Genomic DNA, 17,917 nt, shown 5'->3' with positions numbered 1-17,917 from the left:
AGAGATAAACATTTGAATCTCTCCTTTTCCACTATTCTGCTGGTGGAGAAATTAAGAAGAGACAGGGGGAAGATGTAGATATGGACAACACAGGGCAAATGAGTCTTCTCATAATTTGCTTGGTGATGGAGCTGGTTCTACCTTAACATATGCTAAGTTTTATATGTAGTCTTCTTCCACTCTCCCTCTCACCAGCACCAACTAAGGATAAGTAATTTACTGCTAACCTAGCAGAAGCTTACTTTGCCTTACAAAATAGGTAGAGTGGTATTTTGTCATGGTATTTTGTTATAGTTAATCTTTCGTGAACTCTGCTATGTTACAGTAGCCATTTGTGAAAGGAGACTTTCCCTACAGATTTCAAATATGCTATAAAATCAGAATGACTGAAACAGTGAGATACCAACCAGTCCAAGAATAAACAAAGATATGATGGACCACAAACCATATTCCCCCAAAAGTCCTGTATATGAGGTTACTTTTCATCTCATTGGGGAAACAATTATTCACTAAGTGCTCATTGAGATAATTGACTATTTGAGAAATATATCCTTCCTTCACCACCCCCCCCAAATAAATTTCAGATGGGTTATAATTTTTTAGGGAAAAAGTCTTTCCCACAAAAATAATAAAAGAAAATATTTCATAATTTTATATGGGAAAAACCTTCCTAAGCATTATATGATAAAGATAAAAATTGTCAAATATGTAATTGCCTAAAATTTTAAATCTCTGCCAATAAAAGACACTATAAATGAAGACAAAGCAAATAGTAAAATAGAAAAAGAAAATTTTTAAGACCAATGTTACACCACTATAAAACCCTACTGTGGCCAAGTGTAGCAGCACACAGTGTAATCCCAGTGTCTCAAGAGGCTGAGGCAAGAGGATCTTGAGTTCAAAACCAGCCTCAGACACTTAGCAAGACCCTAAGTGACTCAACAAGACCCTGTCTCTAAATAAAATATAAAAAAAAGGGGCTGGGGATGCGACTCAGTGGTTAAGCACCTCTGGGTTTAATCCCTGGTACAAGGGGAAAAAAAACAAAACAACATCTGAAAACCCTAATGTGTTGGAGGCTCCACCAATATAACAAGAAAAAGATGACATTTCTAAATAAAGGCCATGAATGGGCAATGCCAAAACAAAGAAGATGATGAATAACTAAAAATATTGATCCTCCCAAATATTAAAATTAGTTCCTCAGGAGGCTGAGGTAGGAAAATCAAAAGTTTGAGGCCAGTGTGGGCCAAAACAGACAACATGTGTCTGTCAATTGAAGATTAGTTAAATTATCATACAACCATGGAATGAACTGTGCAGTCATTTTTTATGAGACAAATTTATTTTTATTTACATGATAAGATGCCCACAATCATAGTGATAAGTATAGGAAGAAAGAGGAATTGGATAATAGGCAGTATCTGATTTTATTTACAGAAATATGTATTTTAACATATTTGTGTTTGACATCCTGCAAGTATATGAACTAGACTATTAACAGTAGTTATTTCTTGGGCAGGATTATGGCATAAACACTTTGGTATTACTTTTAAGGTATTGCTTTTATAATTAAAAAAGTCAATACAAAGATTTCTATTCACAAAAGAAATAAAAGGAATGTTATAAAGAAAAGTGACCATTGCTGACTGTCCTTAGGAGGTAGTCACTTTGCCTCTCCCTTCTCTGTCCTCCACCTTATTGCTCCTCTACCTCTTCTACTACTTAATACATATTTCAGCCCCCCCCCACCAGATTTGATAGTAGATACCACAGAAACATCAGATTCAAGTTCCACAGCTGTGAAGCTTCAAACTGTCCCAGTCCAGGGCCGCAGAACTCTGCTTTGTACATAGCACTTTCACACATGACCCATTCTAGCTTGCAAAAAGCAAAGTTCAGGAAAATATAAACCAGTGTGAAGGATCAGGTCAGTAGTTAGACATTTTAAACATAATTAGCTGATTCTCTTCCTCTAATGAACTTACCAGTACTGGAAATAAAACCACCAACAACTCAGCTCAGTTTCTGGAAGGTATAGAAATCCTGATTACAGACACAAGTTTTGATATAGAATACAGAAAAGAGGGTAGGAAAGTAGCTGTTGGGGCCTCGTGTATCACCCTGGAATGTTCAGGATTCCAGCCAACACCCAGTGCACCAGTGAAGCATAGGTATCATGCCCTGCTTGCCGTCCTCCCCCATTCAGCCAGCTCAGTCTCCACATGTTTCTGATTCATCGACAGTTCATTGTAATCATTTTCCAAGAGCCATTGAGATCCAAGAAACTTCTGCTTTTAAAAGCACACTCTTTAGGGAAGCCGTTCAACCCCAAACTAATTTGAAAAGCTCTAAGATTTAAGTCAGCACATGTGTCCAAACCACCAATTTTTCAAGTAAGCTCCATTCTTGGCAAATGACAGTCTCCCTCCCCAAGCTCCAGGCGGGTGCAGTACAGCCATGAGATCCGGGAATGCTCTCTGAGAGATTCAAGGAAGGAATGCCATGCATTGTTTTTGGCATGGGCTCACAAATATCTTAGAAAAAGCACAGACTACCCCTAAACTCTATCTTCCCCTCACTACTTTGTTCTCAAAAGAAGTTTTTACCTTTCACATTACATCTTACAGGTTGGAATCAGGAGGTGGTAACGCTACAACCAGTGATTCTTACAGTGACCGAGCCTCAGCAAGAGCCCGTAGGGAAGCCCGGGAGGCCCGTCTAGCCAGCCTGACCAGCCGTGTGGAAGAGGACAGCAACAGGGATTACAAAAAAGTAGGGTCTTTTTTCCATTTTCCTCTTCTTGGGTTACAACATATAAATAGTCTTTTCCCCCAGGATAGAAAAACGAGTGTAGATCTGAATAAGCAGGGTAAAGGACACTTAACTAACAACTCATTTCTTGCAGTCATCTTGGTTTGCATTACCTCTGCACCAGCTAATAAAGACCCTTAAATTGTTTCATTGCAGTAAGTTCTTGCCTATAGTCAATACTTAGAGGTATGGGAAAAAATAAGAAATTAAGAATTGTAAGAATAAAAAATAATAGTTCTGAAGCCAGAATTGGGGACAGGCAGTTAGTGTAGAAATAGGGGATCAGTCAAATCAAGGAAATGAAGTCCACGAAAGCCATCTGCCTCTGGAAGTCTGGCAGTTGGAGACTGCCCCTGGGAGAATGGACTTTTTACATCTCACCTGCAAAACCAGGCCTAGTCATGTAGGCAGGAAGGAGAGATAAGGGGGAAAAGGACTGGAGAACAAAAGATCTTAAACAGAAATGGGGGCTGGGGAGATAGCTCAGTCAGTAGAGTGCTTGCCTTGCAAGCACAAGGCCCTGGGTTCGATCCCCAGCACCACAAAAAAAAAAAAACAGAAACGTGGGAATGTAATATAATATAAAGCCACTCCCCCACCCTTTACGCTGCAGTCATTTCTCTGCCTCCCAACTTCTTGTCAGTCTGTGAACATCCTAGCTAGCTATTGGTTCATTAGTCAGCTTGCAAGTATCCTTCTCCATTATTGGTCCCTTTAGCCCACGGAATTCGACTGCTTAAGAATAGCTCCCCCGCCATTTTCTCTCTCTCTTCTCCTTCTCCCTTTCATTCTTTCTCTCTTCTCCTCGCTTTTCACTTTCTCTCTCTTGTGCACGCTCTCTCTCTTTTCCTTTCATTTTCTCTCTTACCCTGCAGGGAGACACCGTTTGCTTAATAAACTCTCTTATGTGAGTTCCCGTGTCCAGAGTGGTTTCTGGGTTCTTACAAGTTCTATCTGAACCTGAGAATCTTGTGGTAGATTTATTTTTAATAAACGTGCTTTTAATAAGATCCTGTGAATATCAGCTAAATACTTCTTGTTGTTAGTTTTTTTTTTTTTTTTTTTTTTTTTTTAATTCTCATCATTATCATCATTGGCTTGGAAAGGATTCAAATCACTTTGCAGTCCATTTCCTTTTGTTCTTGCTACCTGCCTCTAGGAGTAGGCCTTGAAAACTTTCCCTTTCAAGTGCTTGAGGTACCAGGAAAAAACATTTTGATTAAGGAAATTCTTCTTTGTTGATGTTTTATTAAGTAGAACTTGACAAAAACCACCCGAGGCCAGTTCCAAAAAAACGAATCTCCTTGGTATGAGAAGCCACACTTTTAAGTAATATAAATGCTCCATAGGAAAAAATGGATGACTGGTTTTTTTTCTCCCAAGATTAACATTATTGAAGTTGGAGCATTGTTCTCTTTGTGTTGGGCCTGGAGGATCATTCCCTTCAAGAAGCCAGAGAGCAGTGGCTGAATGTGCCCTGATGGCTCCTAGGGTGCTACGGTGGCTTGGGGCAGAGAGCCGCAGGCATTCTCCTGTGATCAGACTGTGTGGGTTTTGACTCTGGAAACCCCAACCCAGTGACCTGATTCTGCTTTCCCCTCCCCAGCTCTACGAGAGTGCCCTGACTGAAAACCAAAAACTGAAAACCAAACTCCAGGAGGCCCAGCTAGAACTAGCAGATATAAAGTCCAAGCTTGAGAAGATGGCCCAGGTAAGGGAAGGAAGAACAAAGATGGGGAGGCAGGGGTGGATGTCAGGAGACAAATTAGACCAGGGATCTCAGGGACAGGACATGAGATGGAGTCAAAATCAGGCCTCATCACAGGCAGTGAAATGGAGGTCTCTTAGATTCTAATTTGAGTTTAGGGTTCAGTCAGTATTTAACTTAAAATGAAAACTGAGAGTTTGGTGAACAACTTCTAATGGTCTGGATGCAAATAATTATCTACTTAGTTCTCAGTAGAAGAGCATAAACTAGCACTACAAGGTCAGCCCTAGACAGTTTCTTCTGTCTTGTTCCTCGTGTTTCAATGCAGTTCATTTGCACATCACCGTGGAGAGGGATCTGCAAGATTCTATAACCGAGTGCAGAAAGGTAGCAAATTGAGCCTAGAAACAGGAGTGGTTTGCTTAGGTTATGTAGCACATCAGGGGAAGAGGAGCTGCTAGAACCCAGGATTAGGTCCTAAAGTAAAGATTCCATCCTCAAAGATTCCTGTCTCCCCAGGGTACATTCTCCTTCAGCGAGGAATAAAGAGCTGGTGGGCGGAAAGGCAAGGATATCCATTTCCTCTCACCGCCAGGCCCGATTTTATTAGATGATGTTTTAGAGGGTGGTGTAGGTAATGACCTCATCACTAGTGAAACAAACCCTGCAGCTGAGAGCTGGAGCAAGCACAGGAAACCTATTGAGTTTTAGACCCCAGAATGCCTGGGGACTGAGAATTCGAAAACCCGAACTGAGGTAAAAATGACTCTTTACGAGAAAAGCATGAAATGAAAACCAGAGGTGGCTGGTCAATCTGGTAATATGATCCCAAAGTAAGACTAAAATATAGAGTTGAATCGTCCAAACCATGGGGTTTGGTGGGGACAGGGGTAGTCAAGTACCCTCTGAACAGCATCCTCTGGCATGGGATGAGCAAGAGGTGCCAGCATGTGGAAGATAATGCTACAGAACTGTGAGGGATCCCAGCAAGACAGCTAGGAGAGCCACACTTACCAGAGAAGGGCTTAGGCAGGCTCAAAATTGATGACCTGTCCTGAGAGCTGCCTGTCAGTTTAAAAAAGGCACTCCCTTCTGCCTGTGACAGTAGCCAACTATGTCTCTTCCTGGGAATTTCTGACACCTGCTGCAACAGATGGATAACAACTGGGCTTAACATGGTTTTGTGGAATAAGAAAAGTAGGTCTCTAAATCTAAGAGGAAAAAGAAATGCAGATATACACAGTCATAACCCTGCCCCAAGGCAAGGTAAGCCTTAAGGTTTCTCTTCATCTCAATACTACTGAGCCAGGCAAAACATCTGCTTCACAATAGATCCTCAGAGGATGAATGACCCAGTTTTCATTCCGAATAGTGCCAAGTATTGGCAGTAGTCAATAAATAACAGATCTGGTTCTTGTATGTTATTACTGTGCTGTTTTATAAGAATTAAAGAGCAGTCAAGACTGTGAAGAACCAGAGGAAGAACTTCATTTCACCTGCTCTACATTCCCTTCAGCAGACTCTTCTGGCAGTTAACTTATTTCTTGACCTATTGGGTGGGTTCATGGCTGTTTCCCCAGCCTGTGCTTCATAGCAGCAAGCAGCCTAGCAAGCCGTGGACACTGATGTGCACAGACATTAAAAACAAAATCAACCTTTCCCAGTCACTGGGGAGCAGCAGTCACCCTCCAGCCAACTGCTTTGCTGGTTTGTCAGAATATATTTAGTTTTGTCAAATATAAGTTATTGAAACTCAGAAGAAATGGTGGCACTATAAGCCCTGTCTCTGTTTACCAAAAATGGAGTTGTTTGGTAGGACAGTGGGGGAGAGCCTGCAGCCTCATACATTTATGTGGAGACAGTTACCTCATGGACATGCACAGTGTTTTTACAGGGAAGGTTCACCTGAACTCCATCAGGCTCAACATTTCAAACAAAACAGGCAAATAAAAAAACTAGTTCTTTATATACATGAATTTAAAAATAATGAGATTATCACAGCTTCTAGTTTCTCAAGCTTAGGAAAGGGAGATTTATTGAGGATCTGCACAAACTCCAGCATCAACTGATACTTTTTCTCTTTTCCTTCTGCTTCACAGTAGATGCAGTGTTAAGGCAGATAGCCATGACCTTCAGAGCCGAAGGTGAAAGCCCAGAACAGGAACCAGATTCCAAGGATTATTGTTAGTTCTGGCTATTCCTTAATTTGGGGGGGAAAAGGGTAACTCTGCAAGAAGACCAGCATAATCTCTGTATTTATTGAATATTGTCTGGGCCTGGCATGAGGCAAAATAAAAGTAATCACTCTTTACTTACTAAATGTCCATTGAATGTAAGAAATTCTTCCCAGTCTGTAATGCTAAGATCAAAAGGGACTTAAGGGTTACTTTTTACTCTCCCATTTAAGGCAGGGTTATTATCTGAGGTTATTCTACTTTTTAGGTATGGTAGCCAAATCTTTTTAGCCCTTCTGAAAACTGAAAGTCAAAGGTGATCTAAACTGTACTTTCTAAATCCTTTATTCAGATAAAATAGTACCTTAACTGAAAGTCCAGGGTATGCAACAGATAAAAATGGAGGCACTCTGTTTAAAGCAGGGCTCCCAAGAAGTCTATGCACACAAAAGGACCAGTACTCAGGAAGGAAAATGACCTCGCGCCCCAAACAGAATGAATGGGGGAAAGGGTTGTTGAGAAGAGTGCCATGTTGCTTAGACATTCAAGTTCAAGGATCTCCAGCCCTTTAAAGAAGAAAACCCATTTCTCATTTCCTCTGGATTATGATATTACTCATAGAAGAGAAGGAAGGGGGTGTACAACATAAAAAGATAGGAAGAAGGTAGTCGGCCCTGGAGACAGAGAGAAGAGAGAGAGAGGGCATTGGGTGTATGTTCAGTAATGTCTTTGTACGTGTTATTGATTGATTGATTGATTGATTGATTGTACTAGGGATTGAACCCAGAGGTACTTTGCCACTGAGCTACATCCCTAGCCCTTTTTATGTTTTATTTTAAGGCAAGGTCTCTGTAAGTTGCTTAGGACCTTGCTAATTTTCTGAAGATGGCCTCAAACTTGCAATCCTCCTGCCTCAGCCTCCCAAGCTGCTGGGATTACAGATATGTGCCACTGCATCCAGCACATGTGACTTTTGGAATGCCATTGTTGCCTTACCAACCCCCCACAGTGGAAGTCCTGCAAACTTGAGAGAGATAATTTTGTTAAGCTTAGTGATCTATCCGAATCTATTTGCTAGAACACCTGCTAAAGCGAAAGTCCAAAGCCTTGCCATCTATTTCTGAATGTCTAGTAGTGAAGCTGAATGAGACTGAGCTTTCTAATGGCAAAAAAAAGTAACAGGTGTTTCTTTCCATGTACACAGCAGAAACAAGAAAAGACCTCTGACCGATCATCAATGCTAGAAATGGAGAAACGGGTATGTGCGTCCCATTTCTTCTCTTCTTTCTGACATTCCCTAACTTTGTTGTTCATGCCAACGGAAAAAGTTCATCTTAAGAAGGCGGGAGTTCTGCCACATTCCATTCCCAGCTTGATGATAAATTCTTTTTGTCTGACTCTGGACAGTAATTTGATTGCTAGTCCCTTTGGCTTCCTCAGATAGTACTTTGTACACATTCCAGTCTTAGGGTGGGAAGGGTTCTTGGAAGGTCATCTTGTATGCAGTTCTGCTGACAGGCACAAGTATACATATACACATAGCCATAATATATTTTGGTTTACTGTAAATCATCTCACACAAACACACACACACACACACACACACACACACACACATGCACACGTACAAGGGCTCTTTGCCCTTCACATCACTTTAAACAGAAAAGAAGTTTTTAGCAGGACTCTCTGCCATTGATTTAGTTCATTTGACTTGAGACATGAGCATCAGAATCTCACTCTCTTTCTGGTTCAATTACTGACCTCCTTCCAACTGCACTCAGCATATTTTTCTGGGATTTGCCATTCTTGGATTGGGAAAACTCAATTAGATTTATTGATGAGCCCTAGTTTAGATTTGACCCTAGGGATAAATATGTTCCCATCTCTCCTGTTATGTATGTTTAATTTGGAAAGCAGCTAAGTTTTATATTTCATTTCCTTGGCCTGTAACCAAACCTCCTTGGTATCTCATCTGATCAAGGACTCTCCATTGCATTCAGGCTAAATTAAGAGTTAGTTTCTGGGAGAAAGAAATGGAGGGAGACAGGAACTTGGAGTAGGGGTGCTATTTCTTAGTAGACAGTGATGTCTACCTCCCTGTTCACCATCTGCTCCCTGTCATGAGAGAAGCAGTTCCCTAGGAATTGGGGCCAGGCAGTATTAATGAGGATAATGGTGGACTTTCGTTAATAGAAAGCAAGGGTTCTGGCCACTTGCAGTCATTTGAAAGACCATGAAATCTTCCAAGTTGGAGGGAATAACTCAGAGTTCCCTGGTCTGGTTATCTGTTAGCAAGTTATTTCCCCCTATGTCTTCTGATTTTCTGCTAGGAGAATTAGATCCTGGGATTTTTATCAGTGAAGCAGGTCATTCCACTGGGTCAGGATGAGGGAGTGCTCAGATATGGACAGACCCTTTGCCATGAAGCTATGATCACACGGCAGCTGGAAGATACGTCGTGACTGCCTTTTAGGTCCATTACATGTTCAACAGGCTCATTGTTTCTAAACAGGAGAGACGAGCCTTGGAGCGGAAAATGTCAGAAATGGAAGAAGAGATGAAGGTATGAAGAGATTTTCTTTCTCTCTCTGTATGCCTAGTCTCTGAATGCTTGCCAATACTAGATACTTAAGCATAGGCCTACCCCCTCTGAATTTCACTACAAACTCCACAGCCCCAGGAAGAGATGATATTTATAGATGAGGTGAGCACTATTCCTCAGCCATTACATGGGCACTGTCAGCTCACATAGCATCTACTGTGGTCACCTCAATGTCCACATCCTGCCCTCAGTTTAAAGGAGGTCTCTGGAAGGCTAGAGGCAAACCCAAGTTGAACATATAAGGTTTTCTAAGCAATGGCTTCAACCTTGAAAGGCTGGATGAAAAGGCTAGTCCAAGTGTCCAGCTCTGCAGAGCTTCCCATTAGGTGTTCAGTGAAGCTGAGCATGGCCACAGGTTTTCCTCCCTACTGCGCCTCCCTAACCCAGAGCTTTGCAGAAGGAACATAGATTGAGTCATTCTGCAGCAGGGCAAAATTTTATTCACATATTGATTTCCTGCCCCAGTCCACTTCCCCTGCAGTGTTCCAGGGTCTCACTAGAATAAGCTCATGCCACCAAGTATACTTCAGTGCTTGCTGCTTCCTCTCACCCTTCACCATGACCTGCAGTGACCATAGCCTCCTCTGGGCCCTTTACTGAACAGTTGCCATTTCTTGCAGCTTTGAATGCTAAGATCTGACAATCTTTTGAAAGGTATCAACTCACTGCTATGGAAGGGGAAGGCACAGAGCTGCTCATTGTAGCCACCTGGATATGATTGTGGAATATCTAATCCCCACAGTGGCCATGATGCCACATGGTCACCATCACTTAGCGCTTGCTCAGTTTCTTTTCTTTCTTCAAGGATCTTCTTGTACTGGATATATGCTGCCAAGTGTTCATCTGGTGAGACCCAGGTTTCTTCAGCTAGGAAACAGAAATACTGTGACAGTTTCAGGCATAGCCTGAAGTTTTTTCTGTGAATAGGCCTCCCTAATACACAGTTGAAGCACCTTGACAGAGGCATTTTTTGTTCCAAAGGCTTATTTTTGTGGAGGAAGTTTTTTAGGACATGACAAGGTCATAGTTTTCACAAGATCCTGTTGCCTTTTTTTTTTTTTTTTTTGGCACTACTGGGATTGAACCCAGGAGTGCTACATCCCCAACTCTTTGTTTGAGACAGGGTCTTGCTAAGTTGTGGTTGCCCAGGTTTGCCTTGAACTTGTGATCCTCCTCTCTCAGCCTCCTGGTTGCTGGGATTACAGATACGTGCCACTGTACCCAGCTCTGTTACTCTTTTTATAATATGTGGTTGATTCTCCTGAGATGATAGGGCAATACCCAGCACTGTTAAACCTTTCCATCTCTGGTTTTTCCAAACTCACCTCACCATTCAGAACTATTCTCGCCCACTTAGGGCAGCGTGTTAGCATTGCAAACAGTTCTTGATGGATGATTCCACAGCTCTTGGTTGTATAGTGGCTATTCCATCTTCGAAACCCTTGAGTTATACCATTTGTACTTTCCTATTAGACAACTGTCCTGTCAGTGATGCTCATTAAGAAATGACCGAAAGAAAAAGGAAGAACCAAAATACTGATCCTCATGTAAATGAGGCCAAAACTGGTGCCTCCCAGTGAGTACTAAGGAGCCAAAACCAGCTTATACCCACCAGTCCTGAAACTCTGAGCCATCTCCACGCAGGACCCCACACAAAGACCCAGAAAGTGACCCAAAATGGAGAACTTGAGATCCTTTCTTATTTCTGTTCCCATTCTAAACTGGAGAATACAGAAGTCCTTCTGTGTTCTAGTAGCTCTCAATCCAGTGGGTTGAGACAAGTTTACATGTTTCTCTATCTTGTCAGACTATAATTTCCTAAAGTAGGTCATGAGTTCTTTTCTTTACTCAGTTGAGTTTATTATACATGAAAGTGTTTGCTCTCTCCAGTTAGAAGCCATTTTGCCAACAACTTTAAAATCAATTTATTTACATTATCAATTGGAGCCAGATCATGACTGTTTGGCCCTCAAACCAGTAGATAAGTTGTTCTGAGGCTAATTTTTTTTTAAGTTAAAAATGTGCCCCTGCAGTCATTGCCTTTTTTCTCCATTCCCAATTACAAAGTTATGGAGAAGAAATGCCTAGAGTAGGCTCTAAAGCCCTTAAACAGGGCTCAAATCAAAGCATACCCCCAGGTTTACAGACTGTCCAGCTCCCCCTAGAGGACTAAGGGGGAAGAACATCAGAACCTCCCAGTCACACCAATGTTACCTTGGTGTCTCTTTGAAGGCAAAAACTTCAAATATACAAATATAAATGTTATCAAATTATTATGACTGCCCTATAGGAGTCAAAGATAATCCTTGTCTAGCTCCAGGCTCTTCATTCAGGCTATTTTTCATGGTAACCAACTTTTCTAGAGTAGTTAATGGACGAAATTTCTGTGTATTAGGTAGCCAACCAACGGTGCAGCAGCCATCTTGTGGGACCCTGTAGAGTTTGGAACCAGTTGGTCTCCATATTTGTGCATATTCAGTTTATACAGATGCTCAAATATCCCTGGTGCAATCAGTAGGGAGCAGTTTCTGGGGCTGGCCTCCAGTGAACCCTTAAAGAGGAGGTGTTCAAGGCAGAGTAATTTCAGCGCCTATTTTTCTGACTCCAGCAAATAAAATTCAAAGGCCAGGTGAATCGGGAAACCGTGAGATGGGCTCACCCAGATGTATGTGGGGCTCTGTGGTTGTGAGTTGGGTTGTACCTTTCTGGCCTTTACCTGGAAGGTAAGTATGTATAAATTCTCCCCAGGAGAAACTCCACCCAGATCCTGGGCTGGAGTGGGATTACATGCCAGCTTCTGACAGATGTGCACGTCAGTGTAAGCTGTGCTAGACTTGCACCTGGTCCTGGGATGTGCCCTCATCTGACCACATTACTTTTCTACTGCATCCTTCATTCAGCATCAGCCTCCTTGCCAGACCTTCTGCTCTTCTTTTCCCAGCTCCTTGCATGAGAGGGGCCCAGCCACCAATCCACTTTTAGATTGGTCCTGGGATTTTATTTTGCTTATTCTGGAAACATCACTAGCTGACCTGCCCCTCAGCTCTGCCCTGGTCCACCCTGCTCTATGCCCTGCACTCCTCTCCATCTTCTTGCCGTGCCTTGTTTTCAAGACTGCTTCCTATAGCACATTCCACCAGGTTTCCTGCCTCTCTTATGCTGATAACTTGCAAATTCTTCCACCTCGATCTGCTTGTATTCACATGTTAGACTGAGTCACATTCATACTTCATGTCTTTAATATTCCCTGGGAGCCAAGGACCACTTCATATAATGCTAATGATTGTGCTGAAAGCTTGGTCCAATGTCAACACCAGCAAAGGATGAGAGCCAGGGACTTTCCATTGGTTCTTACATTTCGTCCCTGCCCATCTCTTTAAACTTTTACATGTGCTGCACCTTGATCTCCCTCCTCTGTCCCCTCCACAACTGAGATGCTTACAGTAGGCAGTGGGCTGCCCAGTCCCTATTGTACAGTGGCTACATGGAACTGTTTGGCTACCCCTACCTCTTTGCCAGGTGATTATTCTCCCTTTTGGGGGAAAGGGCTATTTGGTGGTTTGTCTCTGCTTGTTTTTCCTTTTCGCTGTTTTTCCCCTCATACTACCTTTCATTTTCTTTACTCCCAAACTATTACTCCACTAATCTTTCATTTCTGTCTTTCTCATTGTGTGGATATGAGAAACATTTCTGTGATACCTGGTGATCTTTTTGTCATCATTAAAACCCACAGAATTATCTGTCCTCTACCATGAAACTCCATTTGCATAACAAATTCATTTCTCTCCTCCCAAAAAACTGATGGCCTCAGTTTCAGGGTCAGTGCAGATGATCACTTAGGAAGCACACGCAGCAGAATAGGCAGGCCTGTGATAGAATCTCATTTATTGAAGTCTTCAAGTCCTTTATGGAATGCGGGGTTTTAGGAAGAATACCTGTGGGCTGCTTATTCTGTTCCGTTTGCAACACTGACAGACAGTTAGGACTGGAATTGGCCCAGCCACTTCCATTATCATTTGGACATTTATGATTTCTCCACTTTTATGCACAGTTACAATTTCCAGCATACAACTCTTTTTGTGAACACCTTTAAGCAGCTCACAACCTCAGCATTAACTCAGACACAGAGAACGCAGTTAGCTATGAACTTAGTGATGCATATCATCATATATAGCAGGTCAGAGAAGGTTAGCAGCTCTGGGATCCCAGACTGCAAAGGTGAACTAGCGAGGCAAAGGAAGCTTTCTCCAAATCCGGGTAGAGTGCCAACAGTTCTTTGTTATTTCAGTATGTCATTTCACCCTTCTAAACAGTACATGCCGTATACAGAAAGTGCTTCAATAACAGACCCCCCTCTCTTATTTTCCTTGTTTTGTTTTTTAAAATTAAAAAAAAATGAGGTAAGAAAAGAATCCAGAAAGAAAACAAATGGGAGGTATGGGGGGAAGATGAAATGGAAGAGAAAGAAAAGGGCAGCAGCTGGATTTAGGAACATACTGAGTCCTCGGTTTGACAGTGACAATGGAGGGCCCCTGAGGCTGTGGCTCAGGCTTATGAATTTGGTTCAGAAGGCCCCAAGCCACTTGGTGGACTGTCATTCTCAAAGCAATCCAGATGTGCTTTTCGAGAGCCTGGTTACATTCATACGGCTGACCTTCAGCGCATGTAGGCCTCAGCCAAGAAGCACAGACAGCTCTCCCTCCTGGTGCCTTTCTCCACCCCTCCCCCACCAACATCCACAATGTGCTCTCATCGCTCCTGCCTCTCTCATTTCCTTTCTTGCATGCAAACAAAAAACAAAAACAAAAGGTCACATGGTTTCTTTGTCCTACTTTTTTTTCCTCTGGTCTGTCTTGTCTCTTTCTGTCTTGTCTGTCTGTCCCCTCTGTGTCTCACTCTCTGCAGAATCTCCACCAGCTAAAACAGATTCAAACCTTGAAGCAGATGAACGAGCAACTGCAGGCTGAGAACAGGGCCCTGACCCGAGTGGTGGCCAGACTCTCGGAGTCCATCGAGTCCTCGGACACCCAGCAGCTCTAGTTCTTGCCCTTCCTCTCCACCTCACTTCCCTCCTCTACTGCTCCAGGCAGGTTTACTCTTCTTCTTGGTTCCAGAAGCCCAGTGCCTGTCCCCTCTGTAAGAGCCTCTGTGTGCTGTTTCCTGTAAAGTTTGGTCATCTGGAGATGGAGGGAGCAGGACTGAGACCTTGGAATGGGACATAACAGCATAGGTCGAGGGAGGCGGTGGGGTAGACTTGCGTGGGCCAGCGGATACTTCGTAAGATCACTACATTACCTTCTGTTCTCCTAGATACTGAATATGGGTTTTCTCACTCAGTTACACATAAATATACACACGTGTGGTGTACCTGTACCGGCGTAAGTTCATGAACATACATTTCTTTGGTGGGGTCGTTCCCAAACTGAGATAGAGCTTTCCCAGTCAACTGCAACTTGGTCCCCTGCATCAGTTGGGGATGGTTGTAGACTCCAAATTGTGCTTGGGTCTGGGGTAACAAAGGGCAAGCGCTCTCAACCCTGGCTGCACATAGAACCACCTGGAAGCATCAACACATACCAGTGCCTGTGCCACTCCAAAGAATCCATGGTTTGGGTTGAAAACCAGGCATCAGTATTTTTTTTCAAAGTTCTACTGTTAATTTTTTTGTTCAACTAGGGTTGAGAACCACAACCATTCGAATACCAGACAGAATTAAATCCTCACATGTGACAACATTGCTGGGCAGAGAGGACTAGAACCTAGCTAGAGCCCTTCTGGCCCAGTTCTGCTACCAGCAAGAACATGCTGCATCCCACCATCAGAGCAGAATTGATAAGCATTCTTTGCCTCCTTCTGCAATAGTCTTTGCATTCTTCTCCCTCCTTGGGAGACACTTCTCATCCCTGTCACAAATCTGGGCCCTGGAGAGAGAATGTGTCCCTCTCCCCCAAGTATGTGGGCTGTGAGGCAGAACGCAGTCTGTATAAATGAGACCCTCAAACAGCAAGACCCTCCCTAATGGGGCTGGCTTTGCAAAGGAGATGACAGGCAGTGGAGCAGAGAGCAGGGATTTATTTTCAACTGAGGACCAAAAAAATGTGTTTGGCAAACTGAAGCCTTCCCCTGGCTGTGGATCTGAAAGACAAGCTCATAGACAGCTTGTTTTCTCATCCCAAGATAGTGTGATGGGGTCACCACTACCCTGAAATGAGTTTTTAATTTTCAGCATCAATCTAATTAGTCTTGACCAGGGCCTGTTCTTTTTTCTGCCTATTTGCTTTTGCCTTCAGGGTCAGTAGCTGGCAACTAATATCCACTAGAACTGAAGCACCCAAATTACCATAAGGGCTGAGCTAATATCCTGCTGCAGATGCTATCACAGGCAGAAAGAAAATTAAAAGGGAAGTGCTACCATGGGCTGGCAGTGAACAGCCACTGTTAGATCTAAACTCCATGCTTTAAAATTAGCCTCCAGATTCCTGGAAAAGGGACTGGTGATAGATGTGCTCTCAGTGGTAGAGCACATACTGAGCATGTGTAAGGCCCTGGGTTTAATTAATCCCTGGTGTGCATGCATACACACACACACACACACACACACACACACACACACACACACAAATTCCTGGAAAATTCAACTTGGGGCAAAGTAGAGACCCCAAAAGATCTCCCACTTATTTTTACTTTCCCTTCTTTTTGCCACACTAGAATATGGGGCAAAATTACATCTCATCCTTTCAATGGTTCATAACCAAGATAAAGCCAATTAAGGCCTATGCTGAGTGCTTTGTATGCTTTTTCTCATTGAATCCCCAAAATTATTGTACATATTAAAAAAAAAAAAAAAAACAACAGCTTACGTTCCCAAGTTTGCGCACAGAGTAAGTGGTAGAACCAAAATTCAAATCACCACTGTGATTTAAGCTGTCTGCTTACTTGGCACTGAGTTTCAGCCGTTTGTTAAGCATATGGCCTAAACAATGCAAGAAGGATTTATTGAGCAACTCCAGTGCCCCAGCACTGCAGCTGAAGGATGAAGGACAGCCTTCTGCCTTCTCAGCACTCAGCTTCCCTGTGAAAAGCAGACTTTCAGAGCCTTTCCTCCCGAAGACTCTGCCACCGTGAAGAATGCCATTGCCTGGTCCGTGAGCTTCGGGGGAAGGGACCGCGAACTACCGCCCACTCCTCTGGCCCATGAGCCCTGCCCACAACCAGAAAAGAAATCTAGAGGAGGGATTTCATAACACATGAAAACTACACGGAATTCAGATTTTAATGTCCAAAAATAAAGTTTTACTGGAACCCAGCCATGCTCTTTTGTTTATGTAATATTATGTCTGGGGCTGCTTTTGTGCTACAGCAACAGAGACTGTGTGGCCTGCAGACCCTAAGATGTTTACAGAAAAACCTTGCTGACCCCTACTTGAAGGAAAGATGAAATAACTAAGTCAAACTGGCAGTGGGATCGAGAGATTTTTTACCCTTTTTTTTTTTTTTTTAAATAATTGTCCCTGGAGAAATCTTATCTCAGCATGTAGTACAAGTCACTTACCAACAAAATAGAAGGGAGGATTCCCTTCCCACCTCTGGTGCAGTTGGAAACAAGGATGCTGCGGTGAAACTGATCGGAGACCCTCTCACCTAAGCCAGCCTTGCCCTGGAGCTCTCTGCAGTTGCAGGGCCCGGTGTCCCCTTTCTCTGTATCACTTTTCTCAACAGTCTATAAGAAGTAACATTTGAGAAAATGTATATTTGATTTTATTTGTCCAAGGTATCTGTACCTCAAACTGTGGCAAGCTGGATATTTAGAAATTTCGAAGCTGAGGTTCAGAGTTAAAATGATAAAGCTTTGTTAAACATACTCATATAGTACTTTCACATGTGTTCTTATTTCATCATTCTTTAACTTGAAGTGAGTATCAGATAACTCTGTTCATTTCCCCTTCTCTCTTTTGAGAGTGAGGTTTATGAGGCTTTCCCGCCTTGATTTCTACATTCTTCCTCTTGTACTTTTTGACAGTCCCTTAAGATATCAATTGTAGCATGTTGCAGCTGTGAAGTTTTCTTGTCCAATTTTTTTCCCAGGGAATTGAGTTCTTAATGTGAAAATAAATCACCAAAGCTCAACAAGTTGTTTATACATTTAAAAAAAAAAAAAAAAGGTGATTCAGTTCTGATTGGATGAGCCCCTACGTACTGAAACATGGCTCCACTGCCATGTTGTAGCTTCTCGCCTATGGAATCCTGTCATGGAAGTGTGGTTTTCAGAGTCTCACCCAGCCTGCAGCCCACAGGATGGGACATTAGAACACCATGAGGCCACCCTGGGATGATGTTTTCTAAAACTCTGATTGAGATGCATTCTGAGCACTGAATTTTGAAGGGCACAGCTGCAGGGATGGAAGCATGAGGAGGCAGCCAGAGCCTCGGTTGAGTTGGAGCAAGAAAAGGGGGGTCAAAGACCTGGAACTTTCCTTTGCTATTTCTGAATGAAAATAATCTGTGTAAGGTCTGTAGACTATTTACCTGCCCTCCCATATTCCTGGGCAATCTCCTAGTGGCCCCAGGAATACTCAGTATCCAAAAGCGCATTGTAGACATCTGCATGCTCCCACATCG

At 42.9% G+C, this 17,917-nt stretch overlaps 1 protein-coding gene across 5 annotated transcripts in view; it reads left to right on the top strand.

The window, feature by feature from the left end:
• Positions 1–17,917, top strand: part of Ppp1r12b (protein phosphatase 1 regulatory subunit 12B) — a 206,986-nt gene that overhangs the window by 180,109 nt on the left and 8,960 nt on the right. For 3 of the 5 annotated variants that reach the window (XM_047520111.1, XM_047520108.1, XM_047520114.1), the window contains 4 exons: positions 2,631–2,775; positions 4,421–4,525; positions 7,901–7,954; positions 9,209–9,259. In XM_047520111.1, coding sequence (XP_047376067.1) covers positions 2,631–2,775; positions 4,421–4,525; positions 7,901–7,954; positions 9,209–9,259 — 355 coding nt within the window. Of the gene's footprint in view, positions 1–2,630; positions 2,776–4,420; positions 4,526–7,900; positions 7,955–9,208; positions 9,260–14,203; positions 14,385–17,917 lie in introns of all 5 variants that reach the window. The other 2 variants (XM_047520110.1, XM_047520107.1) reach the window with 1 other exon arrangement.

The sequence above is a fragment of the Sciurus carolinensis genome, chromosome 12, assembly GCF_902686445.1.
Source record: "Sciurus carolinensis chromosome 12, mSciCar1.2, whole genome shotgun sequence".
Classification (NCBI taxonomy): Eukaryota; Metazoa; Chordata; class Mammalia; order Rodentia; family Sciuridae; genus Sciurus; species Sciurus carolinensis.
This window is presented reverse-complemented; position numbering and strand designations above follow the sequence as displayed.